Genomic DNA, 16,581 nt, shown 5'->3' with positions numbered 1-16,581 from the left:
TTGAAGAAGTTGATTGTTGAATTGGATAACCTCGAAGCGATTAAAATGATCTCCAAGGATAATGCTATTTGTTTAAATAGCTAAAATTTAATCAAAGGTATTAGAAGACTTTACTCTTCCTTTGACTGCATCAGTTTTAGTCATATCTTCAGAGAACAAAACCGGGTTGCAGATCGTTTGGCGGCTGATGGACACGAGAGGATGTTGGGCATTACAACCTTATCTTCTTCTCCTGATTATTTATCTCCTCTTCTTTTGGAAGATGTATTGGGGGTTAGCTTCCCTAGACTAATTCCGGATTAGTCTTTGTCTTAGTTTTTTCTTTCTTTTTCTGTTCCTACCAAAAAAAATAAAGGATTGTTTCAAAAAAATTTATTATCTTATTAATTTATTAAATTTATAACAGAAATCTCTAATGATCTGTCCGAGGTTACCATCAAGATTTAACTTCTAAAAATCTGTCCGAGGTTACCATCAAGATTTAACTTCTAAAAAAATACAGGCAATTGCTCTTAATTAATGTCAATTGTTTTAAAAATAAATTTCATTGTTTATAAGATCGCTTCAACTTTTCCTTCTTTCCCCAATTCTAATATATGACATCTGGGAGGCTTAAGCAGTAATTATAAAGTTTAGTTTTTTATTTCAGATATTAAAAAAAAAAAACATTGAACTCATAATATATATACAGTGGAGCAAGAAACAGACTGTTGTCTAATCCGACGGATTCTGGACAAAGTGAAATTACAACGCAAATATTTATTCCGCTTGAAAGTCCGTTGCTATTTGTTTTTCTAAACTAGGATGATTTGACATTACGCTAGAAAGTCCGTTAGCTCTTTGGATTTTGAGGTTTGGGTGATGTCAATCTTATTATTGGGATGTCTAAATCTTCTTCCTTTATTCTCCATTTTCAAAAAAAAAAAAAAAAAACTAGGATGATTTGATATTACTAGTCATCATGTTGATGAATTCATTAACATCAATAAAACCATCCCCATCGGAATCAGCTCCTCGTATCATTTTCCGGCAAGCATCCAAGCTACATCTCTCCCCCAATTTCCTCAAAACCTCCATTAATTCCTGTGCACTTATTTTACCATTTCCATCCAAATCAAAAGCTTGAAATGCACTTTGAAGATCGCTACTCCTCACTCCATCCCCCAAATTACTCATCATCTCCATAAATTCCTTAAACTCTATAAACCCATCTCCATTCATATCCGTAGCTTCAAATGCTTTACCCATCTCTGATTCGCTCATTCCCTTATTGTTCCCTAAACCTCTCATGGCTGACTGAAATTCTTGCCGTGAAATCTTTCCTTCTTTGTTGGTGTCGTATTTTGAAAATACCCATTTCATTTCTTCTTCGTTTGGTTGGGGGGAATTAGAGGTTTGGGGCACATTTGATGTCTGTTTTTGTTTGTAATTTGATGTCTGTTTTTGTTTGTAATTTGATGAGGGTTTTTTTGAAAGACCATGGAAATTGAGAAAACTCATGCTGTTTCTTGATGACATTTTGGGTTGGATTGGACTGTAGAATTAAGGTTCGTTTATATGCATATAATTAATAAGCTTTTTTATCCGTTAACGCGGCAAGGAGAATATGCAATGTCACAAAAGCAAGTGGTTATCATTATGGAGTGGTACTCACCATGTGAATTCATTATGATATGTTTTCCTTTAAAAAACGAAATTACAATAATAAATTATACTTTTCGACCATTTTCAAAAATACAATTACATGATTGAAAATGTAATAAATTAGTACTCCCTCCATTTTCTTCTTTATTAAGTCATTCTAGGATTTCAAAAACTTTTAGTTTAGCTTTTTGGTCTAAATATTAAAAATTTTGTATTAGTACATGTGTTTTTTAATATTCCAATACTTATTCCCCAACAGTGACATGATAGATAATTTTTTTTAGTTAACCAATATATTTCTTAATTTATATGAAATATCCTACAATAACTTATATAAAGGAATGGATAGAGTACCTTATGCTGATTTTCGCTGCCAAACATTGTTCATAATAAAAAAAATCGTTTAATCTCTTAACATAGAAAAAAATGGGACCATATATATAAAATCACCAAATTTGAGGTCATTTTTTTATTTGGACCATATATTTACCAACAAATTTAAATAAAGGTATGAGTTTCTCACTTTTTAAAACATGTGACTGTATTTGAAAATAATCAAAATCACTGTGATTTATTTTTAAAAATATTAATAAATTTTATTTATTTTAACAAGATTACTAAATTTTATTTTTAGTTTAATTACAACCATTTTAGATAAAAAAAAAAATCTACGGGTGTAATGACATATACATGAGAAATAACAAACTCTTAGGCCCTGTTTGTTTGGGAGAAAATATTCTGCAGGAAAATATTTTTCCAATTTTCCAGTGTTTGTTTGGGCAAGAAAATAAGTCAAAGAAAAATAAGTGGTAAGTCAATGGAAAAAGAATGAAGAAATAAAGGAAAATGTTTTACCCTTTTCAAAAGGGTAAAACATTTTCCCAAAACATATGCGTTGAGAGAAAAATGGGAAAAACGTTAAAAAAATATAAAAATACAACAAATATGAAACACGAAAAACATGAATAACGTGAAAACGTTACAAAACACGAGAATATGAAAAAAAAACCCGCAAAAAAATGAAAAGGTGAACAAAATACGAAAAACACAAAAACATAAAAAAAAAGAGCAAACACTTGAAAAGGCACAAAACATGAACAACACAAAAAGTGATAAAACACGAAATATACAAAACCGTGAAAAATACAAAAAACACGAAAACGTGAAAAAATAAGAAAAATACAAAAATACGAAAAATGTTAAAACACAAAAACATGACAATACATGAAAAATACAATAAACATGAAAAGAAGAAAAATGCAAACAAAACACGAAAAAGTAACAGAATACAAAAATAAAAAACGGAAAAAAAAAGAAAACATGAAAAATGGAAAAATGGAAAAACTAAACGTAAAAACGCGAAAAAATGAAGAAAAAATGTAAAAAAAACACAATAACATTAATAACACGAGAAAATGTACAAAAAAATGCCGAAAATGTGAAAGCTTTTTTCGTGTTTTTAACATTATTTTTTTTTCACATTTTCGTGTTTTCCCCTTTTTTTCCATGTTTTCATGTTTTTTAATATATTTTTTACTTTTCGTGATTTTCGTATTTTTCCACTTTTTGTGTTTCTAATAAATTTTCACGTTTTTTTTGTGTTTTCTTTTCACGTTTTTCTGTTTTCTATATTTTTTCAGGTTTTTGTGTTTTTAACATTTTCGTGTTTTCCACATATTTTCACGTTTTTTGTGTTTTCATGTTATTTTACATTTTCTTGTTTTCATGGGTTTTTTTTTATTTTTTCCTATTTTTGCGTTTTCACAGTTTTCCACGTCTCTACATATTTTTTGTGTTTTATATATACAATTGAAAATAAAAAAATACAGAAAATCTATATTTAATGGTTGGAAAATATTTTCCAGTGTTGTAGCCAAATACCGGAAAATATTTTCCAGTGTTGGTTCCAAACACAAGAAAATGTTTTATTTTCCCTGCATAAAATTTTCCAGAACACAATATTTTCCCCTAAACAAACAGGACCTTAGTATTCATTTAAATATTTATATTATTTATTAATTTAATCTAATATTAATACGTCACTTGTCATGTTATATATAAAAGTAGGGTTTTTTTCCAATACAATTGTTAAATTATATTTATTTCAACATTTTTTCTGTTAAAATTAGTTGGAATGATTTTATTGATATAAAAATGAAAGATAAATGATTTATTGAAAAAAATAAAAAGTTTGAATGATTTTTTTAAAACTAATTTCAAATTATTATAATTGAGCTTTTTCTATTTTATACCATACCCACTTTCACAAGTTGTGGAAAGCAATGAAATGCTTTTTGTTAAAGCAAATATACTTCCAATGAAGGAAAGATCCTACTCAATACGTAATTCTCAACTTTCAATATTTTATTTTATTTCAAAAATATAACAACACCTATACTCTAAGAAAATATATAGAACAATGCAAAACTTCTTTGATTTCAAGTAAGAAATTAGCAAGAGGTAGGCATTAGATTCTCATTTGGAGTAGGCAATGTAGGTCGAGTTTCTGAAAACAAATCTTTTATTAAATATATAATATCAACAAAGAGGATGAGGAGCGCAACTGTAATTAAGTTCCGATCATGATTATGATTATTATAATAAAAATGGTTTAATAGGCATCCAACCCTCTAAACTTGTAATTTTTTTTCACCTGACCCCCTCAATTTAGGAGACAACCTCTCAACTCCCTCAACTCTCCAAAAACATCACATACAACCCCTTACATCATTATGTTCGGTCAAAATATTGACCCGTATAGAAAATGCGTTGACTGTTGACCACACCAATGCCACGTACCATTTTTGTAATAATCACTTGGATACATTTCACCTCGACGACCACTATCGCCAACCTCAGCACCTCGATAAGGCTGCGACGATAAACAGCGACAGTACATCGCACGAATATGGAAAAATTTAATAAAAAAAATGACACATGGCATTGGTGTGGTCAGTCGAGCGCGCTTTGTACACGAGTCAATATTTTGACCGAACATAGTAGTGTAAGGGGTTGTATGTGATGTTTTTGAAGAGTTGAGGGGGTTGAGAGGTTGTTCCCTAAGTTGAGAAGGTTAGGTGAAAAAAAGTTACAAGTTTAAGGGGTTGGGTGCCAATTAAGCCTAATAAAAATACATGTATTGGTTTAGACTAAAAAATTTAAGAAAGTGCAGTCTATGTGTCTGTTTGTTTCCATTTTTCGAAACTATTTTTTCCTTTTAAGTCTAAACAGGAGACAAAAAAGCGTTTGGTAAAAATTCGAAACAGCTGCTTTTTACAGAAAAATCAATTAATATCTGATACCAAACAACAAACAGCAAATAAGAGCAGGTGAAACAAACAAGCCCTATATATTAACCTCTCAATTTCATGTATGTATATTAAGTATCCGTTTAGTCTTTTTCATATATATATATTTTTTATTTTCATTACAAACAGTCATGCTTTTAAGTACCAGTGTTCAACCCGGTTCGACTACAACTGGTTATAATTCTGGACCGGAGGTGGTTGATTTTTTAATATTAAAAGACTGGTGAGAACTGTCTAACCTGGCTGGTTGAATCGTGAACCGATTGATCCAATATCGGTTGAGTGGTTTAGTCCGATAAGACTTCAAGCACCTTTACTTAAAAAAAAATACAAATTTTAAACAAATGTGTGATTCAAACATCAAACCATCATCGGATTATAGGCAATCATGCTTACCACTACACCATCAGTTTAATATTATTAACTATATGTCATATTATAAATTAAATAATTAAAATATTTTTTAAATTTTTATTTTGTTTTATATCTAGATAAATATTATAAAAAAAAATTATTAAAAAAAATAACTATTTAGTTTCTATAAGCATATCTCTTTTTTAATTTTTCACATTTATTAAATTTTAATAATTTTTTTATTAAATTTATTAATTTGATATCTTAAAATTTCATAATAGCTAGTAAAGAAATATTAAAATATTATTATTAGTATAAACTTAATTAATATTGTACTATGTTATAATGTTAAATGTGAATAAAAATATAATTTTCACATGATTTTTTGAACTTTGGTTGGACCTTTAATCCTTAACCCTCTGTGTTTTTCGGTTCTTTGACCGGTCCGATTTTGACAACCATGCAAACATTAGAATAGAAGTGGTTGGTTAGGATTGAGAAGTGGTTGTTTATAGCTATTTTAGAAGAAGAAAAAAAACAGCTAACTTCTACTAGCTACTAATAACAGTAAACAATATAGATTTAAAGAAATGAATCCGACAAGCTCTAAATCCGTTTGATGTATTTTTTATCGTATTACCTAAACTTTGTTAGTTTAACGTTTGTTTACCGAAAAATATTGTGCAAAAAAATATCTTCCTGATTTTTCGGTGTTCGTTTGCTTAGAAAAATAAGGTGCTACAAGTGAAAATTAAGTGCTGAAAAAATAAATACTGAATTTTAAGTGTTGAATATTATAAGTGCTGAAAATATTAAATGATATAATTGTTATAAAAATATTAGTTGATAATGTTTATTTTAAGTTAAATATTTTGACTTATCAAAATAAGTGTTTTTTAATTTAATTTACTAATTTAAGTGGTGGAAAAATAATTATTATCAAACGTACTTAAATTAAATAAGTGCTTAATATTTTAATTAAGTCATAAAGTGGGTTATCAAACAATGCCTAAGTCAGAGGAAAATTTTATGTGTGTCAACAAAAAATTATATGAAAAAGGTGAAGAAAATATTTACTCTTTAAAACCTACTCATTTTCCTTTCTACCCTTTTAAAAAAATTAATCACCCACCACTTTTTTTAATTTTTCGGTATTATAGCCAAACACTAAAAAATATTATTTTCCAACACAAAAATTTTCCTTATCCAATATTTTTTTAAATCACAATATTTTCAAACAAATAAATGGGGTTTTTTTTTTTTTTTACAAAAAATAGCCCATCTCTATAAGTCAGTTTTATGGGTGCATGTATGTTATTTATTTTAAAAAGTATGTTTTGTAACTATTTTGAAAAGAAAATGATGTTTTGTAATTAAGTTCTACATGTTCTTTTTACATATTATCTGTTTTAAAAATAGCTCGATAAACCTTACTTATTATAACTTTGGTTATAAAATTATAATTAAATTATATTACAAAATTTAATTCTAAATATATCATTATTTTATATATATTATAAAATAAGTATATTTTCATATCTCAATTTATAAATTTTTGACCCTAATTCATAAATTCTAATCTTATAAAATATATCCTAGCTTTCAAACTTATAAATCTTAATTCTTAAAATATATTAGAAATGATAATTTTCTTAATTTTATGTAATTTAAATAATAATTTAATATAGTTATAAAAACAATATATCTATATAAATTTCTCTAGTTATAAAAATAAAGGATTCCTACATGAATATCATAATTAACAAAAAAAAAAATTACAACTAAATCAAATTAGCAAACTTAATTCTGAATATGTCATTATTTTCTATATAAAACAAATGAAGTATATATTTACATCCTAATTTAAAAATTCTAAACTCCAACTCTTAATTTATAAACTATTATTTTTAAAATTAATTAAAAATAATAATTTTAGTAGGTTCGTATAATTTAAAATTATGATTTGACATCATTATAGATAGTTTTTAAAAAGTGAAATTGTATGTAAATTTCCCTTCCATGAACATATATATACATAAAAGATCAAGTTTATGAAATTGTGCGTTGGTGGTGTTCGGCCTCTAAACTCTAATTTTGTTCAATTTATAAGCCCCTGAACATTATTTTTTAGAGGAAATTAGATCAAACATCACGTTTGATATTTAATTTACAATTAAGTATGTGATTTTTTTATTAAACACTTTTATTTTAATTATTTTATCACAAAACCCAAAATTTATTTCAATTTTGTCAAATACAACATTTATTCTCCATTTCCTCTTTACAGTTTTTGTTTTTCCCATTATCTTATCCGTTTTTTTCCTCTTTATGGATTAGATGATGAGTTTTATTCCATTAATGATTAGTTAAATTATAATAATAATGATAATAAGAATAATAATAATAATAATAATAGCAAACTAAACATAACTATAAAAAGGCTGTTTTGTGAATTAATATAAAGGGTTAAAGTGTAAAAATACCCTAACGTTTTGGTCAGGAGCAATTTTACCCACTCAGTTTATCAACGTTAGAGGTAAAATTGTACCATTTTAGATGTTAGGGATAACATTGCTCCTGACAAAAAACTTTAGAGGCATTTTTACATCTTAACCCACTACACCATAGATGGTCTGTTGCAACACCGAACAAGTGTTGGCTAAAGTCGTTATTGTGTTGCTAAAGCCTCTTAGGCAACACTTTTGGTCTGAAAAAGGTGTTGCTTTTTCACGCGTTGCCAATGATAGATTAGCAACATTTTTTCATACTTACAGCAACATCAATAAAAGTGTTGCTATTCATGTCAAACGCAACATTTTCCTACCCTATTGCAACTGAAAAGAAAGTGTTGCCAATTCCATAGATTAGATAACACTATTTTATAAAAAAATTATAGTCAACACTTTTCATCTTTCTTGCAACAAGTTTTTATGCAACACTATTTTTTTAGATGCAACTCTTTTTATATAGATTTGCAACACTTTTTAATTTAACATTTTTTATTTCAAGCAACTCTTTCATATACTATTTGCAACATTTTTTATGGAACATATTATGTTAAAAGCAACACTTTTTGTTTGACAATTTAACAGTTTTTTAATATAACACTTTCATATTTGCAACATAATCTTTAACATGTACAACACTAAAAAAGTTTAAAAGCAATTTTTCAATTTAAATAATAGCATAAAAAATATCCTTAAATTACAATTACAAATACATAATAGGTCAATATGGAACAATGAAATTTAAAAGTCTCCTATAATCCAAAACACATAATAAAAAAGTATAATAAAGTTATACATTTATAATGAAACATATCCTTCAAACTCCTTAGAAAAGATAGTAGCATTTTCATTTTCACTTAAAATGTCACCATAGATATCCTCAAGCTCTTTCTCACTTTTTAGTCCATTTGTTGTTTCATTTTCTCCCCTATTACTCCTTCAAGTTGGATCACTTTTCAACTAACCATTGCTTCAATTTTTTAGGCATTGCACGCCTACCCACAAGCAAAGAGGATCCATGTGATGTGTCGACACAAATAAAATGCTCAACGCTCACACTTTTTGCTCTAGTTGAACAAATGCCTTCAGTTGTGGACTACAAAAAAACATGAGCTATATGCATCATTTGGCAAGTAACAATTTGTAGAAAAAACGTTTCATTAAAATAAAATACTTACAATTCTAAATCTGAGGATTTCATTTGGCGTCTTGTATTTATGTCCCTCTTTGCGTTTATGGACTGCAACAAAGAGTTTAACTTTTGATGGTTTTGCTTTGTTTGGCTTTTTAAATTGCTAACACAGAATAAAAGACAAAATGTAATTGCCACAGTAACACTGAAACACATAAACCTGTTCAATAGAAATTATCTAAGAAGTGAAGGAAACAGAAACCTGTTCAAATAATTTTCAGATGACTATATAGTAAATTAGGGTAGTAATTTTACACAAGCAGAGAGTTCAATAAATAATCTCCAAATGACTATCCAACCTTATAATATTCTGTTTGGTGTCATCACTTTGGTACCTCAAAACTACAAATGGAAAAAGAAAGAAGGCAAGCACATTATTTATATGTACACATTTTATGTTATATCTAGTGGACAGGAGAATCAAATTATTTCCTATGCAAGGTAATTGAGTTGCTCGCATCTCTTGGACATAAGATTATTGTTAACCACCTATAGAAATTACAAATAATTGGAAGGGTCAAGTTTCATCTAAAATAGAAAGAATAATAACATAAAGGTTAAATAATTTATTAACCCCCATGTTTTTACATAACACATAGTTTAGTCCTCCTATTTTGAAAAACACATTATAAGGTCCCTAACTTTTATCAGTATTATCCCTTTGGTCTTTTTGTCTATGTTTTTTAGATTTTTAACCGAACATATGTTAGCTTTCAGGACAGCCATAATACGATACAAAATACTCATGTTATTTTGTTATTTACTCTTATGTCAAATATAAGAGTTAAAAATCTAAAAAAACAAACAGAATGATCAAAAGGTTAATAATGACAAAGGATATGGGCCTTATAATGTGTTTTTCAAAATAGAGGAACTAAATATTATGTTATTTAAAAGGGAATGGACTAATAAATTATTTACCCTAACATAAATAAAAACTAAGTGTGCAATTATTACAGCATTAAAGTTTTCTCAGAGATTTCCAGTATAAATTTACATGCACAATGAAATATATTTGGCAGATGATAAACATCAATGAGCTACCTTCTTTATTAATACAAAAATTTATATCATTTGGGTATAGGTTCATCCCAAGTATCCTAAACAAAACAATATGAAGTTAATAAGAGATAGAACTTGGAAATGAACTTGAATAGAAAATGAGGACGAGTCTGTTAAAGAGTAAGAAGTGTATCGATAAAACAAAAACATGTTGCGATTTGGTGCTTCAAAATAAATGTTGAAGAGTAAGAAGTGTATCAATAAAATGGAGTAAAGTTGTATAGAAACAAGTTTGTACAAGCCAATTTCTCAAGTCAAAAGCATGGTTGAAAAAATTGGTGCTAGCAAAAACAGATATAATGAAGTTATAAATTTCAGTTAGCACCAAAAGTCTGTATTGGATCCAAAAACAAGTTTGCAAACAAAAGAACTCTAAAACATGTACTAAGCATTTTAGTCTTATAAACATCAGTACAAACAGTAAGGACTTTAAAGATGCTGCTTAGTCCTTGAAATATGAAAGCATCAAAGGGATAAGGTTCAAAAATACCCTTTAAGGTAGACATTGAAGAGCAATAATACCCTTAAGGTCTAAAATGGTACAATTAAGGTCCTATGGTTGATATATTGGTTCAATTTTACCCATTTTAACAGATCCTCTTTTACCTAGTTAATTTCCGTCTGCCGGCTCATAAGGCTTCACTCATTTCAATTAATCAAATGACAGTTGTACCCTCATCCCTTTCATCTTTTATGGTCTGCTTCTTCTTCCTTGTATACTTCCATGAAGATTCAACTACTATAAGCCTATGACCAAGTGTAAAATCTTGAATTCCCAAATCTAAAATCCTCGCCCAAAGCTTTTTACGAAAAAATCCAAAAACCCAAATTAGTTTATTTCACTTCTTTTTTGTTTAACTTCACTTTGATTCGTTGGTGATCTATTAAAAAATGGCGGATTATAAGTCTCTCGGGAAAAAATACAAGATCCTAGCAAGTCTATCAGATCATCTACATAGTAATCTGAATATCAACCAAAACTCATAGAAAGAGATAAAAAAAAAACAAAATCAATGCTCTTAAAACCCCAATGACAAACTATTTCTCTAGCACAACAATCACGTTTAGAAATCTAGTAAAAGAAATGAATGAATTTCAGAAAACAGATGGAGATCCACTTGGATACAAAGCAAATTAATTCCAGAAACATACATGTGGAGATTGATGATCTTTACACAGATGGAGGTCGACTTTTCAGATGAAATTGAGATGGACTGTATGAAAAAGAAAAAGAATCGAAGTGAAATCTAAAGATGAAGAGGAAGGGATGGAAGGAATTGATTAAGAGATTTGAACGGATATACATGGTAGACTATCTAAACAGAAATTTTAACAGTGTGAATAGAAGTCTCTTAATATGGATAAAATTGAACCAATATATCAACCATAAGACCTTAATTGTACCATTTTAAACCTTAGGGGTATTATTGCTCTTTAGTGTCTACCTTAAGGGTATGTTTAAACCTTATCCCAACATTAAAGGAGTAAAAGCTTGGGAACTTTAATAGTCCTAATTAGGTCCCTAAAGAGTAAAACAATTTCAACTGAGAAAAATAGTTTCTTCAGAACAGAAAAATGAAAAAAGTTATTGTTGTTGAACCAGCTTATAATCTAAATCACCTTGAGCAAATTGAAGCAATTCCTCTCGCTTCACCTATAAATCAGGCTTATTCAAAATAATGAATATTTGCATTATACATGCAACAATGGACTATACATCCAAGAACAAGTAGAACTCATAACAACATGGAAGTAGACCCTTACTTTTCACAGAATTTGCAATCCTTAGATTAAAAACCTTTTTTCTTTGCATCACATGTAAGTTTTTAATCAAGTTCGGTAAAATATAAATGTACATGCTGACATTTAAAATCATTATTTTAATAGCCAGTAGACTCACCCAAACATCACCAGGAGCAAAGAAATTTCTTCATCCTTTGGTGCTTCAAGAATCTGAGTCATATAAAATCATTATTAGCATATTGAATTCCCTGACTAGTATGTGTGTAAATGTGTTTTACTATGAGGAAGAAACAGAATATTCACAAAGCATGCCAATTTGCTCTTGCACACTCTGCCTTCCCCTTTAAAATAAGTATACCTTTCAAGTATATATGCATGCTAGATATATTTACCGAGGCTCCATTTATTTTAATATTTATAAGCAAATAAGTTTTCAATGTAAACTAATTCATGTAGATGACATTTCTTTAGGAAAGCAATTTCGAGTTATGTGGTTCTCACATGCGATGAACTAGAAATTGTGTTTTAGTAATTATGAAAGATTATTTGGTTCCATTGAAATTCATTTTTTTTCTTAACAAGGCTTCATTTTATCAAATATTGGGGAAAATGTATATAATGGGAGAAACTAGTAGTGGACGCGTAATTACTATCAGCCAAAAATAAATGTGACTACTCAGGTACAAATAAGCACGGCTACAAACCAACAAGTACGAGTTTGTTCTCTGTCAGACTTGGATTGCTAATGCTGGTTTCTCAATCCAAACTATAGATTCCTTTGAAGTGCAGAAAAGAAATTCAATTTTTAAAAATAGAAAGTCATTTCTTTGAAAATGATTTCTTTTTGTCTTTGATGACAGAAGCATTGCAGTTGATTAATCTTCTTATGCACCTAGTAATTGGAAAATGCAAAAATGTTTTTCTAGAAATAAAAAGCCAAGAACCATATAGGGAAAATTTGGATCAATATTCAACAAGAGTCACAAAATCAGATAATAGCATATTAATCTTCTATTGTATCACTTATCAATATTGATTAGATTTCCGTGCATTTCAATCTTACAAATGCTTGAAATTAAAGAAATATACCATGGACAATATTATGCACTTCAGAGCCTTTTGAAGAAAAACATAACAAAAATTCATTGGCTCACCCCAATGTCAGAATCATAATATAACATCTATTTCATCAATGAAAAAAATTAGAACAATAACCTTAACAAGATTGGAAATTTTCAATAGTTAAGTTAGTTTGAGAAATGAACTATTTCACAATAACCCAAACTATAAGAAAAGAAATAGTACAAAGTTTAGATACTCAAATTTAGTAGACCCAAAAACAGTACACAGAGAATAAGGGAAAATATTCCTCACCATAGAATGTTTTCTACTTCCATCTTCAGCAATAAAATGGTGCTCAAGGGTCCTCAGTTCAGATGAAGCTGCTGAAAACTTCTCAACTTCTGCCAGCACAATCAACCATCTTTTGAGCAACAAAACCCTGTCAGTTTTGAAGCTCTAACAGTGTCGTCTATGTCTGGATACTGAGAAATGATTAGTCCATACGAATTTAGGGATAGGATTAAGTTTTGACACCATAACATCATTCAATGTATTTAATTTAATTGCCAATTAGGAATTTAGGGATAGGATTAAGGTCTAATAAAGAATTACGTAATATTGAATTAAATGTTGAAAACTTCTTGCTTTTTGACGAGTGGGGAAATAACCATTACAAAAGGAGGAGATCGATGCTTACCTCGACGGAAGAATTGAAGGGCATGAGTAAGGGAAGACCTCTACAGCAAGGACAGAGTGGATGGCCGTAAAGAGCTCGGCACAATTTTAGCAAACGCAAGCCATGACAGAGTAGTGTTGAGAGAGAAGAGAACCTTTGAGAAAGCAAAAATTTAGGGATTGTATTTTTTAGGTTTTGATTTGGGGAAACCAAAATTTCAAGTCCACGGTTTTAGGGGGAAATAAAATATTTGTTCCCTCCATAATTTCACAGGTACAAAGTGTTCCCACTTAAAATATTCTTATTTGGATAAATTACACCCATGGCTACTGAACTTACCAATTCTCACAATATGACCACTGAACTTCAAAATATAACATAAAAGCTAATGAACTTTACACTTTGTTACATCTGTGGCCACTAAACTTGAATCAATGTCTCAAAATGACATTTGACAACCTGAAAATAAAAAAATTCAAGAATTAATGATATTCAAAGCAACTTTAATTCTTGAAACTTTTCATTTTGAGGTCATTAGGTGTTTTTTTTTGTTAGGAGAGAAACTGGACTTTAGAGAGAGAAAGCTCCAAAAAATGGTGATTTTGGAAATTAAAAAATTTAATTTTATGGTAAATGTCGTTCTGAACAACTTTAATTCTTGAGGTTGTTAAGGGTCATGTTGAAGAATTAGTTAAAGTTTAGCGGACACAGGTGTAATAAAATATAAAATTTAGTGGCTTTTATGTTATATTTTGAAATTCAGTAGTGATACTGTGAAAATTGATAAAGTTCAGTAGCCAATGGTGTAATTTACCTATTTTTATTTTCTATGAATTAAAAAAAATCTAGAGATGCAAAAAAGTGTCTTTTTACATCTATTAGAATGAAGAAAATTATTTACATAAAGAAAAGTGTTTCAATTTTGACACATCTCTTGCAACACTTCATATTTAATGTTCCAAAATATCATAGTTATGTGAATGTGACATGTCATTTGCAACATTTTATAAATTGTGTTGCAAAATCTCCAAAAAATCACAAAATGTGTAACAGATTCCTGGCAACACATGTATTTTACGTTGCAACAGACCATCTATGGTGTAGTGACCGTAATATAAATATACAAGCCTAAATAATGTGAAAACTGTTGGATTAATATATTTTTTTTGAATGAAAGATTGATATTAATTAATAATTCAAAAATTAGCCATCAGGTTTACAATGGGTGACAATATTGGTTACAATCAAAGATGGTGAAGACATACCTAATTTTGCTAATGTATCTGCAACTTTGTTAGCACCTCTGCGTACAAAACAAAATTTGCATTGAGTGATCGAGGATGCTAAAGCCCCAAACTCATCAACAACTACCCCGAAACTTGATAAGTCTTCTATGCCATCTTGACATAACGCATTTATAATAATTTGTGCATCACCCTCCACACATATATCCTCATCACCCCTCTCCTTAATCCAGCTTAGAGCCTCACGACAAGAGATTCCTTCTGCCATCGTTGGATTGAAATTCCCCAGAATTGGACCCAGGACCGGTGCTGATAATTCAGGGGCCCTAAGCGGAATAATAAATAAGGGCCCCTTTAATAAAAAAATATTTTACGTAAAAAATATTTAAAAAATATTTAGTATATGATAAACAAAAAAAGTATTTCATTAATTTCTTATTTATTTACATATTAAATCTAGTGAGCTGCTATATACCGCAACTTTTTTTTCATCCACCGCACTCTTTTGACATTTATGCCCTTCTCATTTTATTTTTTTAAAAAACTCAAATTTTTTTTTCTCTCTTTCTCTCCCAAGCCTAAAAACCCGAATTTGACGAAAATGGATCCGAGTATTCCCGAAGACCATGATTTCGAACACGAAGTAATCTTACGATATAAATTTAAATTAAAAATTCGTTTTTTAAATTTTGAATTTTTTTTTAAGGAATAAGCCTAAACGGATGCGCCACCCAGTTCCACCATACGGTGGAACGAGCGCGGAACCCAGTTCCACCTTACGGTGGAACGGGTGCGCCATACTTTCCACCTTACGGTAGAAAGTATGGCCGATGCCGTTGCCACCACGGGCGGAACGAACAGTTCGTCCGTTCCGCCCGTGGTGGCAACGGCGTCGGAGTTCCGTTTAGGCAAAAAAAAAAGGGTTCCGCCTCCGATTTCGGAGGCGGAACCCGTGATTTCGGACATATTTTTTTTTTAAAAAAAACTTATCGGAAGATTCATTAAGCCTTTTCCCCTTCCTTCCTTTGGCGGTATGTCGTTTTAGGTCGGGTTTTATGAAAAGCTTCAAAAGCTAGAGAGGATTTGAGAATTTTTGGTTATTGGTTTGAAATTGTGAGGAGGGCATAAATGTCAAAAGAGTGCGGTGGAAAGTATAACTTTTGCGGTATATAGCAATACCCTAAATCTATTTGGTAAAAAATTAAATCAATTGCCACATGTATATATCACATGTCAAAAATTGTATCATTTGACAAAAAATAAATTAACAAATTGATTAATTTTTCATCCAAGTTAAATGTCACTTATTGAAATACTTTAAGAGGAAAATGTTATAAAATGGCATGACAAAATTTTGTATACCACAGAGGGCTTCAGTTTATATTTAAAATATCAATTAGACATCTTTTAAGTTTAAAATATTAATTATTTGATCATTTAAAACCTAAATAATTTTTAGCGCTTTTTAAATGAATATCACAATTGGTTACAAAATTACAATCAAATCATATCATGAAAATTACTTTTCCATATATTATTATTTTCATATATAAGAAATAAAATATGATTTTATACTCAAATTAAAAAAATTTAGACTCCAATTCATAAATTCTAAACCTTAGTAAATATATTATAGACCCTTAATTTATAAGTCATAATCTTTAAAATGTATTAAAAATAATAATTTTATTAGTTTGATCCGGTGCCTTCTATGGTTACTTTGTTTTTGACAAAGTACCATTACTTGGTATGTTTTCACCATTGGATGATGGAGTATAAAAGTAATCCA

At 29.3% G+C, this 16,581-nt stretch overlaps 1 protein-coding gene across 1 annotated transcript; it reads right to left on the bottom strand.

The window, feature by feature from the left end:
- Window positions 1–612: 612 nt before the first annotated feature.
- LOC136228680 (calmodulin-like protein 30) lies at window positions 613–1,546 on the bottom strand. Its single transcript, XM_066017130.1, has one exon. The coding sequence runs from the start codon at window positions 1,516–1,518 to the stop codon at window positions 934–936; it is 585 nt and encodes a 194-aa protein (XP_065873202.1). The 5' UTR covers window positions 1,519–1,546; the 3' UTR covers window positions 613–933.
- Window positions 1,547–16,581: the final 15,035 nt, after the last annotated feature.

The sequence above is a fragment of the Euphorbia lathyris genome, chromosome 5 (genome assembly GCF_963576675.1).
Source record: "Euphorbia lathyris chromosome 5, ddEupLath1.1, whole genome shotgun sequence".
Lineage (NCBI taxonomy): Eukaryota > Viridiplantae > Streptophyta > Magnoliopsida > Malpighiales > Euphorbiaceae > Euphorbia > Euphorbia lathyris.
The sequence above is the reverse complement of the archived record's forward strand: the minus strand, read 5'-3'. Positions and strand labels throughout refer to the sequence as shown.